This window comes from Microcaecilia unicolor, chromosome 7 (assembly GCF_901765095.1).
Source record: "Microcaecilia unicolor chromosome 7, aMicUni1.1, whole genome shotgun sequence".
Classification (NCBI taxonomy): Eukaryota; Metazoa; Chordata; class Amphibia; order Gymnophiona; family Siphonopidae; genus Microcaecilia; species Microcaecilia unicolor.
In genome coordinates, this window is record NC_044037.1 from 131,469,347 (window position 1) to 131,489,495 (window position 20,149).

General features: G+C 40.6%; 1 protein-coding gene across 6 annotated transcripts in view; it reads right to left on the bottom strand.

The window, feature by feature from the left end:
• The window catches only part of FTCD (formimidoyltransferase cyclodeaminase), a 1,011,684-nt gene that overhangs the window by 625,270 nt on the left and 366,265 nt on the right, over positions 1 to 20,149 (bottom strand). For all 6 annotated transcript variants that reach the window (XM_030210600.1, XM_030210602.1, XM_030210603.1 and 3 more), the window contains exon 7: positions 15,086 to 15,223. In XM_030210600.1, coding sequence (XP_030066460.1) covers positions 15,086 to 15,223 — 138 coding nt within the window. The remainder of the gene's footprint in view (positions 1 to 15,085; positions 15,224 to 20,149) is intronic.

Here is a 20,149-nt window from a genome sequence, read left to right on the forward strand (position 1 = left end):
TTTCCATTCTTTGAAGGATGATCTTTTAGCTCTAATAGCCTCTTTCCACTTTTGTTAATACGTGGCATACATCTGGTCTGGGCTTCCATGATGGTATTTGTAAACAATGTCAATGCCTGATTTAAAGTCTTAACCTTTGTGGTCAACCCTTTCAGCTTCTTTTTAACCATTTTCCTCATTTTGTCATAGTCACCGTTTTGAAAATTGAATGCTGCTACAGTAGATTCCTTTAGTGATTTCACTCTAGATATCAGCTCAAATTTGATCATGTTATGATCACTGTTTCCCAGCAGATCCAACACCATTACCTCTCATACCATGCCCCGCATTCCACCAAGGACTAGATCCAAAATAGCTCCCCTTCTTGTTGATTCTTGTTGCTCTAAGAAGCAGTCATTTATTACATCTAAGAATTTTACCTCCCTAGCACTCCCTGATGTAGCATTTATCCAGTCAATATTGAGGTAATTGAAATCACCTATTATTATAAAGTTGCCCAATTTGCCAGTTTTCCTAATTTCTATAAACATTTGTTCATCCGTCTGTTCGCTAAAGTGGAGATGGAGCTGAAGCTGGTTCCGATTCTTGGTGAACAGACATATGTCTCTACCATAACAGACTGTTGGTCATCCCATGGAAAATTTTACATTGGGGTCACTGTCTACTGGATTGATAGAGTCTTTGGAAAGGAAGACTGCTTGTCTAGCTTTAAGACTGAAGGGTTCCCACACATTTGACATTCTTGCATCAGTTCTCGAAGATATTAAAACAGAGTTTGCCATCAAATGAAAAATTGCTAGAACAGCAACAATGATTCCAACTTTGTGAAAACTTCTTTGTAATCAGACAGCATGACAATGATATCTAAGATAAAGATGAACATGAAAGTGATGAATTAGCACTGCTTCTAGTGCAGCTGATAATGACAATGATGATAGTAAAGTATTCTTTGCTATATGGAAATTAAGTGTTTCAGAGATTCCCTTGATCAAAACCTGGAGACCCAGTCAGAAGGCATCAGTACTACTGCAACCCGGCCCAATTTGAAAGAACTTTTTATCAGACTGAACACTCCATTTCTGCTAGTGTAGTTGTTGAACACCTTTTAATTGTGCTGGATTAATTACTCACAAGCGCACAGTCATTTTCAAAAATGTTGTTTTACTAAAAGCAAAGTGGACTGAATTGTTTATGTTATATTAATGTTTATTCCGATTTGATATACCACCCTTACAGGCTATGCAGATAAAAGTGGTGTACAGCAATAAAATCAAAGACAAGAACTCCGTAACTTTGGCAGGAAAGTACTCAATCACAACAAAGAACAGAGAAAAGAGTAAAAAATCGGTAAAAACAATGCAATGCAGTCTCGACTAGTTCTATCCAGCCCTAAGTTCACACAACTTGAGAATACTAAGCATCGCACATTTTACTTTGTCTCTCCTTTTTTTTGCATCTCAACACTTCCATATCTCTCTTCTCTCACAATCCAATACTCTTAAATCCCTTAATTCACACCAATTAGTACCACCTCCTGTTAAGAAGGCTCATTATAAATCTACATGAAAGCCAGCTTTTTTTCTGGATCCCAAACTTTGGAATGGTTTTCCTTCTATAATAAGAGCAGAATTATCATTCACCAAATTTAAGACTGTATTGAAAACTCACTTTTTCACTTTAAGATTTCGCACAATACCTCAAGAATAATTGGCCCTTGTGTCAGATTTGATAACCTGAGAGATCTGTAGTTTAAAAGACACTTTAGACTCAAAAATGATACCTAGGTATTGAAAACAGTCAACAGGTGGAATAGGGAGGTTGAAAAGATGAGAAATGAGAGTATGCTTGGGAAGCAATCCAGAAAACCAACATGTGGTGGTTTTGGTGGGTTTAGAACGAGTTTTTGAGAGATTAACCAATCAGCAGGAGTGTCTAAACAGCTCTATAACTGTATAAAATTAGGGCAGAGTGGAGAGGTAAAGAAAATCAGAATAACATTATCTGCATAGATGAAGAATTGAATATTGAACAATTGGATCAGAATTGCCAATGGACTTATAAAAATACTCCCCGATATTCAAAGTTATTTAACCAGCCAAACATGGCCACTAACAGGTTAATAGATATTGACACCTAACTGCAGATATTCAGCGTGCGATAACTGGTTATCTCCTGCTAAATATCTGTGATTAGCAGCTAGCCGCTAACCAGCTACATATATCGCACGACATAGCTGGTTAGGCATGGATATTCAGCACTTAACCAGCTATGTTCACCAATTAAAATAGGCTGCAAGAATAGCAGGCCTATCTTTTACCACTATACAGTTAACCAATTCATGCTGAATATTTGCTTAACCAGATAACTCTTTAGCAGTTTTTTAAAAACCCAGATATTCAATGTCGGTCGCTGGAAACAGCCCGGCATTTAATACCCAGGTTTAACGCCAGGTGGCAGACAGAAAAAGCACTGCCCACTATCAGCTGAATATCGGGCCCATATTGAATAACAATGGTGACAGGATAGAACCTTAAGGAACACAGTAATCAAGCGATAATACTGGGAGACTGAGTTAGGAGTAGTAACAAGTAGTAACAAAAAAAGAATGGTCTCTCAAATAGGAATCAAACCAATCTAAACCTGCCCTAATATACCAATGTTTCATAACCGGGTCAGGAGAAGGTTATAGCCAACCAAGTCAAATGCCACAGATAGGTTGAAGAAATTGTCAAAACAATACCTCCTCTGTCAATGAATGAAAGGAGTTCACTAAGGAGGGCATGGATACTGTTCAAAAATACCATCCTGGACACCCAGGCCAAATATATTCCATGTATTTAAAAAGGAGGAAGGAAGATCAAACAACAGCCGACATGGTTAAAAAATGAGGTGAAGGAAGCTGTTACAGCTAAAAGAAAATCCTTCAGAAAATGGAAGAAGGATCCGACTGAAAATAATAAGAAACAACATAAGGAATGTCAAATCAAATGCAAAGCACTGATAAGAAAGGCAAAGAGGGACTTTGAAAAAAACATTGCGTTGGAGGCAAAACACATAGTAAAATATTTTTTTAGGTATATTAACAGCAAGAAGTCAGCAAAAGAATCAGTTGGACCGCTAGATGACCGAGGGGTAAAAGGGGCATTCAGGAAGGCAAAGCCATATCGGAGAGATTAAATTAATTCTTTGCTTCGGTCTTCACCAAGGAAGATGAGGGAGGGATACCGGTGCCAGAAAAGATATTCAAAGCTGATGAATCAGAGAAACTGAATGAAATCTCTGTAAACCTGGAAGATGTAATGGCGCAATTTGACAAATTGAAGAGTAGCAAATCACCTGGATGGTATTCATCCCAGAGTACTGACAGAAGTGAAAACTGAACTTGCAGAACTATTGCTAATAATATCTCATTCAGGATTGGAGGAGTAGCCTAGTCAGGGGTGTGCTGGCAAATTGTTAACAGGGGGCTCTCTCTCGCCAGCAAAGTAAAAGAGAATTCAGGAGGGGCCCAAGCCCACATTTTGGGATCCATTTGTTAAAGTAGCCATGGAGAACCGGCTCCCAAAATTCTTAAAAACTTAACAAACGGCTCTCGAGAGCCTGTGAGAGCCTGCTCCAGCACACCACTGAGCCTAGTGGTTAGTGCAGTGGACTTTGATCCTGGGGAACTGAGTTCAATTCCCACTGTAGCTCCTTGTGACTCTGGGCAAGTCACTTAACCCTCCATTGCCCCTGGTACAAAAATAAGTACCTGAATATATGTAAACCGCTTTGAATGTAGTTGCAAAAACCTCCGAAAGGCAGTATATCAAGTCCCATTTCCCTTTCATCTTTAAAATCAAGCATGGTTCCTGGAAGATTGGAGGGTGGCCAATTTAACGCCAGTTTTTAAAAAAAGGCTCCAGAGGTAATCAGTAAAATTATAGACCGGTGAGGCTGACATTGGTGCCGGGCAAAATGGTAGAGAATATTATATAGAACAAAATTACAGAGCGTATTCAAAAGCATGGATTAATAAGACAAAGCTAACATGGATTTAGTGAAGGGAAATTTTGCCATACCAATCTATTACATTTCTTTGAAGAGGCGAACAAACATTTGGATAAAGATGAGCTGGTCAATATTGTGTATCTGGTTTTTGAAAAGGCATTTGACAAAGTACTTCATGAAAGGACTCCAGAAGAAATTGGAGAGTCATGGGATAGGAGGTAGTGTCCTAATGTAGATTAAAAATTGGTTAAAAGATAGAAAACAGAGAGTAGGGTAAAATGGTCAGTATTCTCAATGGAGAAGGGTAGATAGTGGGGTTCCCTAGGGGTCTGTGCTAGGACCGTTGCTTTTTAACATATTTATAAATGATCTAGAGCAGGGGCGTAGCTAGGTGGGACCACAGGGGCATGGGCCCCCGCAGATTTAGCCCTGGCCCCCCTGCTTTCACCCCCCCCCCCCCCGCCACCGCCAACCCTCCCCCTCCACTATCGTCAGGTACCTTTGCTGGTAGGGGTCACCAACCCCCGCCAGATGAAGTCCTCCACCAGCAAAGGTACCTGGCGGTGGCGGGGGAGGGTTGGCAGCGGTGGGAGGGGGGTCAAAATGGATGGGGGAGGGGTGGCGGCGCTGTGGGGTCAAAAGTGGCAGGGGATGTCAGCGGCATGGGGAGGGGCTAAAATGTCCCCCCTAACCTCGAGCTCTGGACCCTCCTCCCACCGAAGTCTGGCTACATCTCTGATCTAGAGATGGGAGTAACTAGTGAAACACATTGGTTTCCCTTGGAGAGAGAGTGGCAACCCTTTTCTCTCTAACTTAAACCAGGAACTACCCTGATTTTTATAGGTGCCCTCAGGATATGGGTAATATGACAGTAGATATACCTGATTTGATCTATGCTAATGTCATGGTTGTCACTGATTGGCTCATGCTAATGAGTAGCTTCTATCTTGCTAACATGGTTTTGTCTTTAGCTCGCTTGACCACAAATCTTAAGCAAGACCCTGCTCACAGGAAAGTCTCCCTCCTCTCTGGAACAGCTAGTTCCCTATTTTCTCTGCACCTGGTATGACTCACTCATTTCTCAACTTGTTTTTCTAACTTACATTAGAGAAAATTCCACTTTGTAACAGATACAGGCTTCCATTTTGTGCTGAAATCCTCCATTTTGTTTCCATATCTATTGACCTAACTTTTTAGGCCTCAATCTGGGCTACCAACTAGGCCATACTTTTCCAGTAAGCTCCCAGTTATGTCAGCCATCAGATTTCTGACTCAGCCAAGGTCTGTAATGGCCTGAGCTCTATGACTGGGCCCGCCACCATTCCAGTGGAGGGGTCTCTGGCTGTACCATAATTATACATTCCCCACTTGTCACCCCCTCTGGGGAGGGGTAACACAAAGCTCGTCAAGCTTGTCATCATCCATTCCAGAAGGTGGCAAGCTATCAAACGAGGGGGCGAGTTTTGGTCTTACAAATTGCTAGAAAGTATGGTGCAAGATAGGAAACTTCATTCTCAGGTGATATATTATTTGGGGCTTATGGAATTCCCGTTATATTACCCAACCCCTTGGGCCTTAATCCTGATGTCACCCCTCTTGAGGTAATAGCAATTTCAGATGGATCATACTAATAAACACTTTCAGATCTTTCTATGGCTTCTATTGTATCTGTTGCATAGTGCATGGGGAGATAATCCAATGTATCTATCTCAGTGGTCTTGGGAAGGAACAGTGGTTTCGATTAAGCATTGTTATGGGCTCAACAAATATATGGTTAGTACTCTGTTTGCAGGCTGTTTTAGGTTGTAGGTATTCAGAATCCTTAAACAGGTCGGAATTCCTGGACCTTACTATTACTCATCATTGGCATCCAATCATGAGCACTAAAAAGTGGATAGCAAGTATGAGGTTGCCTCATACAGCAAAAAATGGTCAATCCTAGGAAAATTTATATTAACAAAGGTCATGCTTGGATCTTGACATATGCATAATGACCTGGAAGTATAGGAAGCATTTATATATCCGTTACCCCACTTGGAGCTTAGTCAAACCTACAGAAAGACATGCAGCTTAAGTAAGCCTACACCAAAGTTAAACAAATGCATAACTGGTTGATACTAACAGGGTTTACACCTACATTATGATATCTTAGTCAGTATTAGGGTTTGATGTTACCCCTGTGTCTGAGCAATATCAACTTCCATTTAAATTACATAAACAGAAATGGCAGAAAAGAGTTTCAAAACCAATACAACAAGAGAAAATAAAGACAATTATAGTCCAATTCTGACTGTCCATTCATAATAGAGAGTGTGTCATTAGCTAGAAAGGGAATAACACAAAAACAAAATAAAATTGAACTTTTCGATCAGGATTATGGCTAAACTGGAAATAAAACAAAATATGAGTCTATAATGTCCATAAACAGCAACTGTAAATCTCAAATGAAGTATCAGTTCTGAATTCTCTTTCATCGATCATGGTTCAGGCGGTGGAAGCGCTGAAGAATCTGGATGAAGATCTGGAAGATCTAACAGGGCTGGATTTTCACAGCAACTTGGGCAAGGAATCAGTAGAAGTGACAGTCTTAATACTAGGAATTGGGATTTGCAGAATGTATCCCCACTTCTGGCTTGCATAATATGCAAGACAGATTGGTAATTACTACTAAGAGATGATCAAATAACAATAGGTAAATATATGGAACAAAAGAAAAGGGTACCAAAAAAAAACAATAAAAATTAAAATTTTGGGATGATGCTTGTTCAAGTTATTGATGTATGTAGGGTCAGGAATATGGTGCACAAAAATAGTCAAAAGACACAGGCAATGCGTTGCAATCTATCGCCAATAGGTATGGAATCTTCACCCGCGATGACTACCATTCACCAAGGGTTGGGCCCTCAGCTGCAGGAGGCCAGCAGGACTTACGAGTTAGATGATTCAAAAAGAAGGGTAGCTTAGGAAATAGTCATAGTCAAAGCAGAAGACTAATGTGCAGAAAGTTGAAATTCATAACTAGTCCAGGTGATGGAAGTATCTTCTAGAATCATGGTCGCTGTCTGTTGTAATAGAGAGCACATACGTAAAGTGCCATGTAGGTTCTGGAACAGATGAGCCTGCAAAAATATTTAATACAGCAGAATATTTAAGAGCATAACCAAGAAGGTCTAAATTAATGACATCATTTGGACAAAAGAAAATTCTCATTGGAGAAGTTAGCGCTTCTTTTTCTTGCCAGAGGTCAGTGTTAGCAGAAGTACCAAACTGGAATAGAGGCGGTAGATCAGGAATTGAATTTTCAGTCTTCATTCAACCTACAGAACTTAATAAATAGAGCTGATATAAGAAGTAATATCTAATAGTCAAATCTCAGCACAGGACCATTAGAAAGAAAAGTCAAAGAATGCATTGTTAGTTCCTTGGGGCACCAGTAGGTGGAGCATAGTCTCAATATATAAAATCACAAGTTACAAGTAGAAAACAATTTTTCTCTCTCTGTAGATTAGATTTTGCTGGCACAGGAAGTCAGCAGAGTCTGAGGAAACATTGTGGTCAGAGTCTGCTCCAGGAAAATACAGCAGCCTTTAATATGATATTTAGAGAGATAGAGAAAAACCAATATCAGAAATGTAAAAACTATATATTTCTATGAGGCCTCCTCACGTGACCTTTACAAGGTTGAAATAGGTCAAATGAGAAGGACAATAACCTATAGTCCTCTGTAATAGTTCAGAGCCAATTTGGAAAATGAAAATTATATTAAATTCGAAACTGATCCTTTCTATGCTTTCAAACAAAAAAAACAGCACCACGGGCCTTTAAAAATGGAACACAGTTCTTTAATGAATGAGCCGCTTTATACGCAGGAGACAAGTAGGAGGATTTCTTAAAACATTTTAGTAAAATTCAAAAATCAAGGATATAATCACAAATCTTATTAAGTCAATAAATGCACACAATGGACCATTAGGATATGTTCATACAGACCAGTATGATAAATGGAACAGCTTGTAAGCCTACATTATAAATTGAATTCTAAACAAAGAGTAGCAAGGATAACACAGAATCATAGAATAACCCATCTAGTTATTAAAAATCTGAAACACGTAATGAATTCCTGTATCATATACTGAGTTCAAAGCTTTTGTAATGAACTTAAGAGAAAATAAGAACTACAAGGGTTAATCTCTGCCATTCGGTCCTAAGGAAATCAAGAAATAACGGTGCTTCCTGTGTCTAATTTGAGTTTACTGCTCACTGCAAGCATTGGATATTATGGTGACTGAAAATAGGGCTATACATCAAAATAAAAACTGTAAGTTCAAGTTTTCGTATTAAAACTTCATGCTGGTGTGATTAGTCTTCATAGAATTAATACTTCAGGAGAGGAAAAAGGAGGAAAAGAAGGTTATTACTTTATCTGCTACCAGAGGTACGGTTCTCAATAAAGAGGAAATTGACAATTGTAGCTAGTCTTATCTGAACATAGCTCTGAAATAATAGCAACCTGAATTTCTTTAATTCTGATTTACCAGTTAGTTATGTTATGCAAGGGTTAATCTTTAAACCCTATTGCATAGGTAATAGGACAGGCACTGTAGTATTATGGAAGCGGAAATGAAATCTAAACTGAGCCATTTGAGGTCTGAGAACCAAAAATGCTGGAATTCTATACAATAATATATCTTAAAAACTATAAATCTTTAAGAGGCAGGGAAGGAAGTTTGAGAGGAGTAGACAAAGACGTGAAAAGAAAAAATTAAACAGTTAATTCATTCTTACGGAACACATCCCAATAGAGAGCCAGGAAGTGACATCAGCACTAGTTATTTTTAAAACAACGTCACAAATAAACACTGTGTTTTAGAGGGCATATAATATAGAACCTCTCATAGGAAATATCTGAATAATTATGGCAATTTTCAAAGAAACACATACACGGACGCACACCCTATAAATTAAAACTGTAAGTGGACTCTTTTACTAAGAAGTCTGTCATATGACAAGTATGTTCCGGTATATATGTCTATCCAGATTAGAATCCGGATGTGAGTCCGGAGCTAACAAAGATAATTATCGTAAAACCCTTAATTTATGTATATCTACTAGAACTAAAAGTGCTTGCATTTCTAGTGAAAGCAATTTACCATCAAATCAAAACAATCAGGTATTTCAACATCACGTCACAAATCAAACAAACATTGCTTAAATGAAAATATATACAATCCTGGACACAAAAACATTCCTTTGAGATTTACTACCACTGCAGTTGATAGGCAATTCTCGCAGAGTAACCTTAAAGCACTAATTTAAAACTAAAGAAATGATTCCTTAATATTAGCTGGTGTAATTTATTGCCATTATCACAGGACACACAGGAACATATAGACGTAAAACTTAAAACTGTAACCTAATCCTAATACGTAGAAAACTTAAAGCTCAGAAGAGGAAGCAAAATATTTCTAATGTAGTTCAAAACCAATCATTGGAATTGTGCACGGTTAAGGAATTGTTTAGGGTTTCCAAAAACAAAAATATAAAAATAATATTCCAGTAGCCAATCACCAAGTCACAGCACACAGACAGAATAGAAAAGGAAAACCACACTCCTACACCTACACAGTTATGTCCCACATACAGCTGTGTCCCTTGTGTATTGAGGACAAAATCTTAATCCTAAATTTGGTAAAATAAAACATTTAAATTAGAGCTAATCCAACAGCCATGAAAGTATATAACGGCAAGCTCAATAGCAACACATACAACTAAATTAAAATATACTCACGATTCCTGCAATGTAATCTCCAGCGCAGAAAATCAATTAAGAAAGAGAACAGTTGGCGGGATCACTCATGCCCTTCCGAACTCTCGGTGGCATAGGAGGTCAACCGCAAAATAGAAAGGTCTGTTCGGATGGAAAGTCCTACCAGAGATCTGAATAGATGTCAGATCACCAGTATCTGGTGTTTGGATGCGGAGAGGAGATATGACAAATGGGTAGTGAACAATATCACCCAATATGTATAATAACGGGACCTAGTGAGCAAGTGGTCTACAAATAAGCTTCAGACCTGTATCTGCTATAGAAAAATGAACTAGAGTAGTAATATATATTATATTGACCAGACCTAGAACCTGGTACAAGGTCAGTGGTTCAAAGGCAGCTTCAGGGATAACAAGGAGACCTAGAAATGATAAGTGCTAACAGGTACAAAACATGCAATGATATCTGATAGTAAAACATGCAGAGACATAACACATCATACTCACGCATTGCTAATGTTACTCCAACATAGGGATCAAAAAAAAAATTACTAATTGGCGGAGAAGCTCCACGCTTTGACCACTAGTGACATTAAAAGAAAGAAAGACAAAACTACAAACAGAAAGGTACCTAGAGAGTCAGTGTATAAGTGAAGAACTACCTAGTTCAGCTATTATATATTTATACACTCAATCTAAAATAATTGTCCCCCGGGGTAGGCTTCTAAGGACAGGAGTATACAGCTGCTTCTACTGTCCTCCAAGAGTATTCAACAGCTTCTATTGGCCACGAGTAATTCAGCTCTCAAATGATAGAACCCCAAAAGAGGGGGTTGCTACTACCCCTAAAAGAATATAGGAAACGCGGAAAGAAAGTTTCCCATAGTCGAAGGACAACGGTCCAAGGGGTCTCCGCTGGGTAGGAGTCATCAGCTTCTACAACTAACCCCCCCATGGATCCAGGTTAGGAGTCATCAGCTTCTACAACTAACCTAAATTTAGCCAATCCAAAATTTAAAATCTGGTTAGGAGTCCTCAGCGTCTACAACTAACCTTCATAAAATTTCAAATGCCCGAGTCACAAGTCCAAATGGGCAACGTAGAGGCGTTAGACATCTCTTTATTTGCTCCCCGCACTCATCTGTACTAGGTAACTCCTATGTGGGCAATAATCCCGAATAGTGGAAGCAGGCCACTCCGAAAATGGAATGGAATGCTGCTCAAATCTAACAATTGAGATACCGTCATATCCATCGAAAGGTCAGTGACCCTCAGATGGGGTAAGCCCCAGGCATCGATATCAAAGCCAATGGTATAGCGTGACACAGGTACCTAAGAAAATAATAAAAAATATAGCATGTCCCAGGGAAGAGCCTACTTTAGTGGTGGTAAAATAAAAGAATAAGAGGAAATAAATATTTAAAGTAAACAAAAAAAAATGTAAGCTCATCAGGAAAGGTACAACCATAAAAGAGCATTAGGTGGAACACTTAGCCAGAACAAAAAAAAAAATGTGAAAAAATTTCACGTCATCATTCACTAGACAATATATTTTCCACTCAACAAACCAGGAAAAGGAAACTCAAAGCATTAGAGCGGAACAGTAACAATAAGAAAGCTTGCAATGCAAGGGCAACAGTACAAGATAAATCATTCAGCAGTTATACCTGTAGTAAAAGAAGAAAACTATTTAGGAAAGATAAGGAAAGAAAAAAAACTTTGCAGCTTGGCAAACAAATCTAAATACAATAGTGAGTACTGCTATTCTAGCATTGAAGTCTCAAAGAAAAATGACAGACTGCCAATAGATTCAGATTCAGTGAAACAGGAAACAAGCAGCGGAAACTGTTGCCAAGCAATAATGAACATCTTAGAAACAGTTTCTACGAGAAAAGGGAAGTGAAAAAAAATGTCGCAGCAAGTTTAATATACCCAAATAATGTTTAGACAAAAAAGAAACATAACTGGCAGTACGGGAAAGTTCAATAAGTGAATGTTGGAGGCAGCTTTGGAAAAAAAAAAACTTTAAAAGTAATGTTAGTACTGAAAACAGAGAAACTTACAGTCTCCAACAGGAGGGGTAGGGGGTTATAGAGAGGGAGGAGAGAAAAAATTCACATATGCAGCCACAGAGGGAGGCTCTCAGGATAGTATCAAAAAAAACTACGCAGGAGAAATAGAGATAAGAATTTAGTATCGAGAACTACTCTATTAAGGAAAAAGAAGCAAACTTTTAAAACTTTATAACCACATTGTGGAACACGATAAGATCTACCAGGCTGTCTCTTGCAGCGTAAAAACAAAATTTGTTTCTGAGTTTTAACAAAACCGGGCAACTGATTAGATTGCCAAATAAGCATTTTAATTCTGAAAGTCTCAGAACACGTTTTAGAAAGCAAAAATAAAACAGCAGTTTATAAATTCAGCCAAAAATTATGCTATGCAGCGAAAATTAAACCCGGAAGTGCAGCTAAAGTGGCTACGGGGAACAGAGACGGAATACAGACCGGGACTTCTCAAGTGGAGATTTATAATATCATAAAAGTTTCAGACGGGGGTTTCCAAAGCAGGCAGGCATAGAAATAAATGTGGTTTATCAAGTATAAAGCTGTATGACAGGAACGAAAAGGGGGGGGGGGAAGAGTGCCCATAGAGCCTGGCAGTAACAGAAAGATAAGGAAGCAAGACTTACTACGCAGTTTTAAATGTGAAGCAGGAAATGCCAACGTACAGCTAGAAAGCTGGCAAAGAATTGTAAGATTTAAACAGAATCAGAGAGCATGAAAGGTAGAGGTTAAGTACCTCTCGGAGGTTTAAGTACAGCACAGAGGAAATGAGCCCGGATCTCTATGAGGGACAGCAATCAATTGGAAGATAATACAACAGAATTTTAGTCAAGAGCTATAATCAACACCCACTTTGACAAAAATTCGGGTGGCGTGTTTAAATCTAACGCTGGGTCACCAATGTTGTGAATTGAGGGGTCCCGGGCCCCCCCAAGAAGGCTGGAGTGACCTAAATCTGACTCCATCTCTAAATAGCATTAGTACTGGGGTAATCAAGGTGTTGTGAAGTTCTAAAAGGAATTGCCACTGAGGGAGACGTTAGGTCTAAGGGACCCGCATTAGTCCGCCTCTCAGCACTGGCAAGGAATAGATACCAGCCTTATGACAAACTGGATTTAAGCTACAGGTTATACAATGCAGCGAATGATAGCCTGATACAGCAAAAGCATTTATACTTACAGCCTTTCATCATTAATTGAAGCCCACAAATCATCATTTGGGATAAGGAGTTTATTTGCCAAGGTATAAGTCAAATCAGTGATTGACAACAGGCATGTACAATCAATTAATTATAGGAATATAATAAGTTGCAAACAGGTGTTAATTATTTGCTAATCTTTTATAATTTCTTTTACCAATTAGAGGTTTTACAAGGGAAAGCAATTAGGTAGTTTGTCAATTCTGCTGGACACATTGGTTTCCCTTGGAGAGAGAGTGGCAACCCTTTTCTCTCTAACTTAAACCAGGAACTACCCTGATTTTTATAGGTGCCCTCAGGATATGGGTAATATGACAGTAGATATACCTGATTGGATCTATGCTAATGTCATGGTTGTCACTGATTGGCTCATGCTAATGAGTAGCTTCTATCTTGCTAACATGGTTTTGTCTTTAGCTCGCTTGACCACAAATCTTAAGCAAGACCCTGCTCACAGGAAAGTCTCCCTCCTCTCTGGAACAGCTAGTTCCCTATTTTCTCTGCACCTGGTATGACTCACTCATTTCTCAACTTGTTTTTCTAACTTACATTAGAGAAAATTCCACTTTGTAACAGATACGGGCTTCCATTTTGTGCTGAAATCCTCCATTTTGTTTCCATATCTATTGACCTAACTTTTTAGGCCTCAATCTGGGCTACCAACTAGGCCATACTTTTCCAGTAAGCTCCCAGTTATGTCAGCCATCAGATTTCTGACTCAGCCAAGGTCTGTAATGGCCTGAGCTCTATGACTGGGCCCGCCACCATTCCAGTGGAGGGGTCTCTGGCTGTACCATAATTATACAATTTGCTGGTGACACAAAGTTATTCAAAGTTGTTAAATCACAAGAGGATTATGAAAAATTACAAGAGGACCTTATGAGACTGGGCATCCAAATGGCAGATGATATTTAATGTGAGCAAGTGCAAAGTGATGCATATGGGAAAGAGGAATTTAAACTATAGCTACGTGATGCAAGGTTCCACATTAGAAGTCACCATCCAGAAACAGGATCTAGGTGTCATCGTCGATGATACTTTGAAACCCTCTTCTCAGTGCGCAACGGCAGCAAGTAGAATGTTAGGTATTATTAGGAAAGAAATGGAAAACAAAAATGAGGATGTATTGCTCTGTATTGCTCCATGGTATGACCACACCTCAAATACTGTGTGCAATTCTGGTCACCGCATCTCAAAAAAGATATAGTGGAATTAGAAAAGGTATAAAGAAGGGTGACCAAAATGATAAAGGGGATGAGACGACTTCCCTATGAGAAAAGGGTAAAGTGGCTAGGGCTCTTCGGCTGGAGAAAAGACAGCTAAGAGGAGATATGTTAGAGGTCTATAAAATAATGGAAGTGGAACGGATAGACGTGAATCACTTGTTTACTCAATCCACAAATACTAGGACTAGGGGGCGAGCAATGAAGCTACAAAGTAGTAAATTGGAAAAAAATATTTATTCATTCAATGTGTAATTAAACTCTGGAATTCATTGCCAAAGAATGTGAAAGCATTTTGCTTAGCGGGGTTTAAAAAAGGCTTGGCTAACTTCCTATAAGAAAAGTCCATAAGCCATTATTAGGATGGACTTGGCGAAAATCTACTGCTTATTTCTTGGATTAGCAGTATAAAATGTATTGTACTGTTTTTGGATCTTGACAGGTACTTGTAACCTGGATTGGCCACTATTGGAAACAGGATGCTGGGCTTGATGGACCTTCATTCTGTCCCAGTACGGCAATGCTTATGTTCTTATGTTTTTATCTATCCAGTTACAGCTTAGTGGAATCAGTATCCATGACTCAATTTGCATTTCACAACTCATGGAAACCAAATCTTAATCCTACAAACCCATCCTTTAATCCCTCCCCAGCACTGGCCTGTTATGATTAGGATTGCCATCTATTAGTAGACGGGAAGCTGTGATTAATCCTGTCATCCTCCAAACAACCAGCAGGAATACTGAGGCTCTTAATTTCTGCCCCATTCTACAAATGGTATGATGCTAATCATCCACTGCTGCTTCCCACGTACTTATAAATAATAATTACTGGCTTCTTACTTTGGCTTCCTTGCAGACTTCCTCATATACTCCATGCAAGCCAGTGGTCTCAAAATCCAGCAGATTGGCAGAAACCTGAGCAAGATTCTTCTCATCTAGGTACCAGCTTATTGCCTGCACCTTCTTCAAGCAGCCAGGCTAGAAGAGAGAAAAAAGAATTATACTGTATCACAGCCAAGTACCCTCTATCTCCCCCCATCCTTGATGTAGCATCACAATTATTCTGCATCCACACACTTCTCTACTTCAATAGGAAATATGTTTGTTTCAAAACAAAATAACAAATGAAAAAAGCAGGCTCATTTTGTTAAATTTCAGAAAAAACTAAAAAAAAAAGTCATGGCAACATGTTTTTAGTTTCATTTCATTTTAGTACACGTAATTTGCAAATTGTTAAAAAATCCAAACAAAATGACATTTGGATGGAATAGAGTCTGCCAAAATATATCCAAAATGAAAACTCATTGATGTGCACAACTCTAGTTCACACTAGATGAAATCTGAAGAAAAAAATTTCACATTAATATTGGAATAAATTATGCCACTCGGGAAGGCACTTTTTATCCTGGATTCAGTTTTCTAAGGTTAAACTAATAGTTTATTAAATATTTGCAAGGAATACATTTCAACAAATTCTTTAAAAAATCCCACAATTAAACCTGGAATAATCACAAGTGTGAAATTTATTTATTTGTTACATCTGTATCCCACATTTTCCCACCTATTTGTAGGCTCAATGTGGCTTACATAGTACCAGAGAGGCGTTTGCAGGGAACAGGGAATGAGGCCAAACTCAACTTGATTATTGTAATCTGATTTATTGGCATTGTTATTTGAGGGTATCCTCAAATAACTTCAAACAATTCAAAATATAGTGGTCAGGCTGATCTTTTCACTTTTAAAATCAGATCACATTTCTCATTATTATGTTTGTCTCCATTGGCTTCTAACAGAAGCAAGAGAGCTCTTTAAATTTTATTGTGGTTGACTTCTGGGTTGGGTCACGGTCATGGAGCAGTAGACAATGTAGTTTTGCTGCTCCCGATAGCCCCTTCCTATCTGCACTCATCATCAGCTTATTCCTTGTTTGTTTTGCCCCTACCCTCCCACGAACACTCTGCTTGATGTTCTGCTTCTGCTCTTAAAGCGGGTTTGCGCAGAGGACGGATGGCAACCAAAACAGCGAAAACAGAGAGGGAGAAAGGGAAGGCTCGTGAATCTATGATGGCAGACAATCTTTGCCCATAGCAAGCCCATGCTGGACCACAGAGATTACCGTGGAAGTGAGAGCCGCGGTGGAACATACTGTAGGCAAGTAACTCCAGCTAATCCTGGATAAACTGGATGGGATGGAGCGGCATATCAGTGCAACAACATGTGGCAATGCTGGAGGACACGGTGCAGGCTATTGATACAGAGCATCAGCATGTGTTCTGTTGACTCAATGATCTGGAAGCCAAGGTGGAGGACTTAGAGAACCGTGCAAGGAGGAACAATTTAAGGCTCATCGGTCTGCCAGAGACCGTTTTGAAAAGAGACTTGAAGGTACTGTTGGAAAAATGGCTCCTGTCAGCTGCTGGGCCATTCAGGGTGGAAAGAGCCCATAGGGTGGGCCCTCAGCGATAGGTGGATGAACGTCCAATGGTCGTAATTTTTCAAGTGTTTAATGATAAAAGAAATCGGAGACGCAAATAAAATGGGCAATGTGATAATAATGGGTGACTTCAATTATCCAAATATAGACTGGGTAACAGGGGCGTAGCTACGGGTGGGGGTGGGCCCACCCAATCTCAGCACAGGCCCGCCCACTCTGACAGCCAATCGGTGCCTGTCTTTTCAGCAGCTCACTCTGTTTCCTCGTCTGACTCTCATTATTCCATCGGGCTCTCCCTGAGTCAATCAGCACCGAGACTAAAAACGGCCCGAGTTTCCCTCCTGTCTCCTGGCTCTAATGCTGTCCGACAGGCCCTATCTCCTGGCTACAACGCTGTCTGACCAGCCTGACTTCCACCTACCTGCCTACTGTCTCCCTGCTGAGTTTATCTGCACTGATGACATCTAACTACGGAGAGGCGATTGAACAGCCTGCAACTGAGCTGCGATTGAATCAGCCTAACAGTCTCCTGTCTCCCTGCTGAGTTTATCTTCAGGCTCAGGGAAAGGATGGGGTGATTGGAGATGAATAGCTTCAGTAATTCGGATCCTATCGGGGCGGCGTCAGGCAGCGGGGGCTGGGAGACCTGTTCTGGTATGGGGCTATAATCTGCTGTCATCAAGGCTGCTCCTGCATGCTGATTGCTAGCCTGTCCCACTCTCACATAAAGTCTGCTCCCTGCAGCTCAGTCACACAGAGCCTGCCCCTCCTCCACAGCTGGTGCACACACAGCCTGCCCCCCCTGCGGCCCATTCACTCACCGGATGTCTCCCCTGAGGCCCATGCACACTGATCTTCCAGGACTCGGGTTTCTCCCCCCCCCCCCCCCCTACCAGGCAGACATAGAGTGACTGAGCAGTGAACTCCTAGAACCTGGAATCCCAGGTGCACACTCATCGGGGGCAATAGATCTCTATAGGAATCTCAAGACCAGGTAACAAAAATGTTTTAATTTGTGTAATACCAGGTTTAAACAAAAATGTTGTGTATTTAATGTTGGTGGGTTTCTGGGTGGGGGTGGGCTCTGTAGTGCCAAGAACGTTAAAAAAAGTTTTCATATATAAAACTTCTTTAAAAAACTTGGGCACTGCAGAGACCACCCCCTACCGAGAAACCCACCAACATTAAATATAAATGTTGGTGGGTTTTATATTTTATTCCGATGTGCATCAGGGTTGGGGGGAGGGGAGATGGCTACAGGGATGATTGGGGGGGGGGGGGGAAGGGTAGGGCTGATGCTGGGCTACAGAGAGGGATAGGGGTAGGGAAGGGCAAGGCTGATTCTGAGCTACAGGCCAATTTCAAAATTTTTGTCCTCTATTCTCAATTGATGAGGGTTAATCTGTGTTCTGAATGTGATCCAGGTGAGAGATTCTGCTTGCATATGGTTTGAATGGGATCTGTATCAGTCTGACTTGTCTGTTTTGTTCCAATGGAACACATTGCTGTTGTGTATATTCACTGCTGCGTTTTTAAAGGTGCTGTTATTGGTATTTGTGTGTTCAGAACTGGTGGTATTAAGGTTTGCAACATAGGTTCCAAGTATGTATATGGTTTATGTTGATGCAGGACAACTGCTGGGCAGACTGTTTATTAAAAAGCTGTCATCAAGTGCACTCTAAGGCATTATTTAGGAGTGTCCCAAGAAACACTACTCACACCCATATACATAGTGCCCACCCATATTAGCTCTGGGCCCACCCAAAATGTTAGGTCTGGCTACGCCACTGCTGGGTAAATGTAACATCGGGACATGCTAGAGAGGTACAATTCCTTGATGAAATCAAGGACAGCTTTATGGAGCTGCTGGTGCAGGAGCTGACAAGAGAAGGAAGACAAAGACGTAGCCGAGAGATTGAATGAATTCTTTGCTTCGTTCTTCACCGAGGAAGATTTGGGTGGGATACCGGTGTCGGAAATGGTATTTCAAGCAGACGAGTCGGAGAAACTTACTGACTTCACGGTAAACCTGGAGGACGTAATGGGGCAGTTCAGCAAACTGAAGAGTAGCAAATCTCCTGGACCGGATGGTATTCATACTAGAGTACTGATAGAACTGAAAAATGAGCTTGCGGAGCTACTGTTAATGATATGCAATTTATTCTTAAAATCGAGCGTGGTACCGGAAGATTGGAGGGTGGCCAATGTAACGCCAATTTTCAAAAAAGGTTCCAGGGGAGATTTGGGAAATTATAGACCGGTGAGTCTGACGTCGGTGCCGGGGAAAATGGTAGAGGCTATTATTAAAAACAAAATTACAGAGCACATCCAAGGACATGGATTACAGAGACCAAGTCAGCACGGCTTTTGTGTGGGGAAATCTTACCTAACCAATTTACTTCAATTCTTTGAAGGAGTAAACAAACATGTGGACAAAGGGGAGCCGGTTGATATTGTGTATCTGGATTTTCAATTGTACAATTTTTACCCTCTCAGTTGTCCCCCTAAGTTTTTTTTCCACCGTTCTTCTCATTTTATCATAGTCTCCTTTTTTAAAGTTAAACGCTAATGTATTTGACTTCCTGTGTATAGTTACTTCAAGGTTGATATCAAAACTGATCAAGCGGCCCCAGTACCATAACGTCCCTCACCAGATCATGCGCTCCACTAAGGACCAAGTCTAGAATTTTTCCTTCTCTCGTTGGCTCTAGGGTTCACTTGGGCTGTTGCTGTTGTTATTCAGTTTATTCTGGGAAGTTTGTTCTTTTACTATTGGTTTGGGGGATGTTGGGACCCAGTTGGATGTTACACACTTGTGTGTGTTAGTTATTAGTAAGGACTAGGAAGGGGTGCGGGGAGGGGTGGGGCTTTGGCAGACTTGGTTGTGAGTGGGGGACATACAGGGGGGGCTCTGATAGGGAACTAAGTTTTTCTTTATATTGGTTCTATAGGAGACCTTTGTGGAGCGGGTGGTCTAGGAGAGCAGGGATTGTGCTTTTTTTTTCTGGGATGGTGTAGGCTGGGATACCCTTTTGGAGTTTCTACTTATGCCTTTTCATCTTTGGTTTGGTCCATTCCACTTGGTGATAGCCATTAAAGTAATAACATGGAATGTTGGAGGTATACATTTCCCCATTAAACGACAAAGTTTTTGAAGGCCCTGAACACTAAACATGCATAATTGCCACCCTGCAATCTTCAGTTACTGTGGACAATTTTAAGAACAGGTTACATATTACTAACAGCAGATCAGCAATTTCATGTTTGAGTTCTTTGTGTCAGTGGCGTTCCTAGGGGGGCTGAGACCCGGGGCGGATCGCCGATGCGCCCCAACCCCGGGTGCAGTGCCCCTCCCCCAGTGCAGCGCGGCCCCCCCCCCCCCCGGCGAAAGGACACCCACCCACCCTGGCGAAAGAACCCCCCCCGGGTGCACGCCGCTGGGGGGGTGCCGCGCGCTGGTCAGCTTCGAT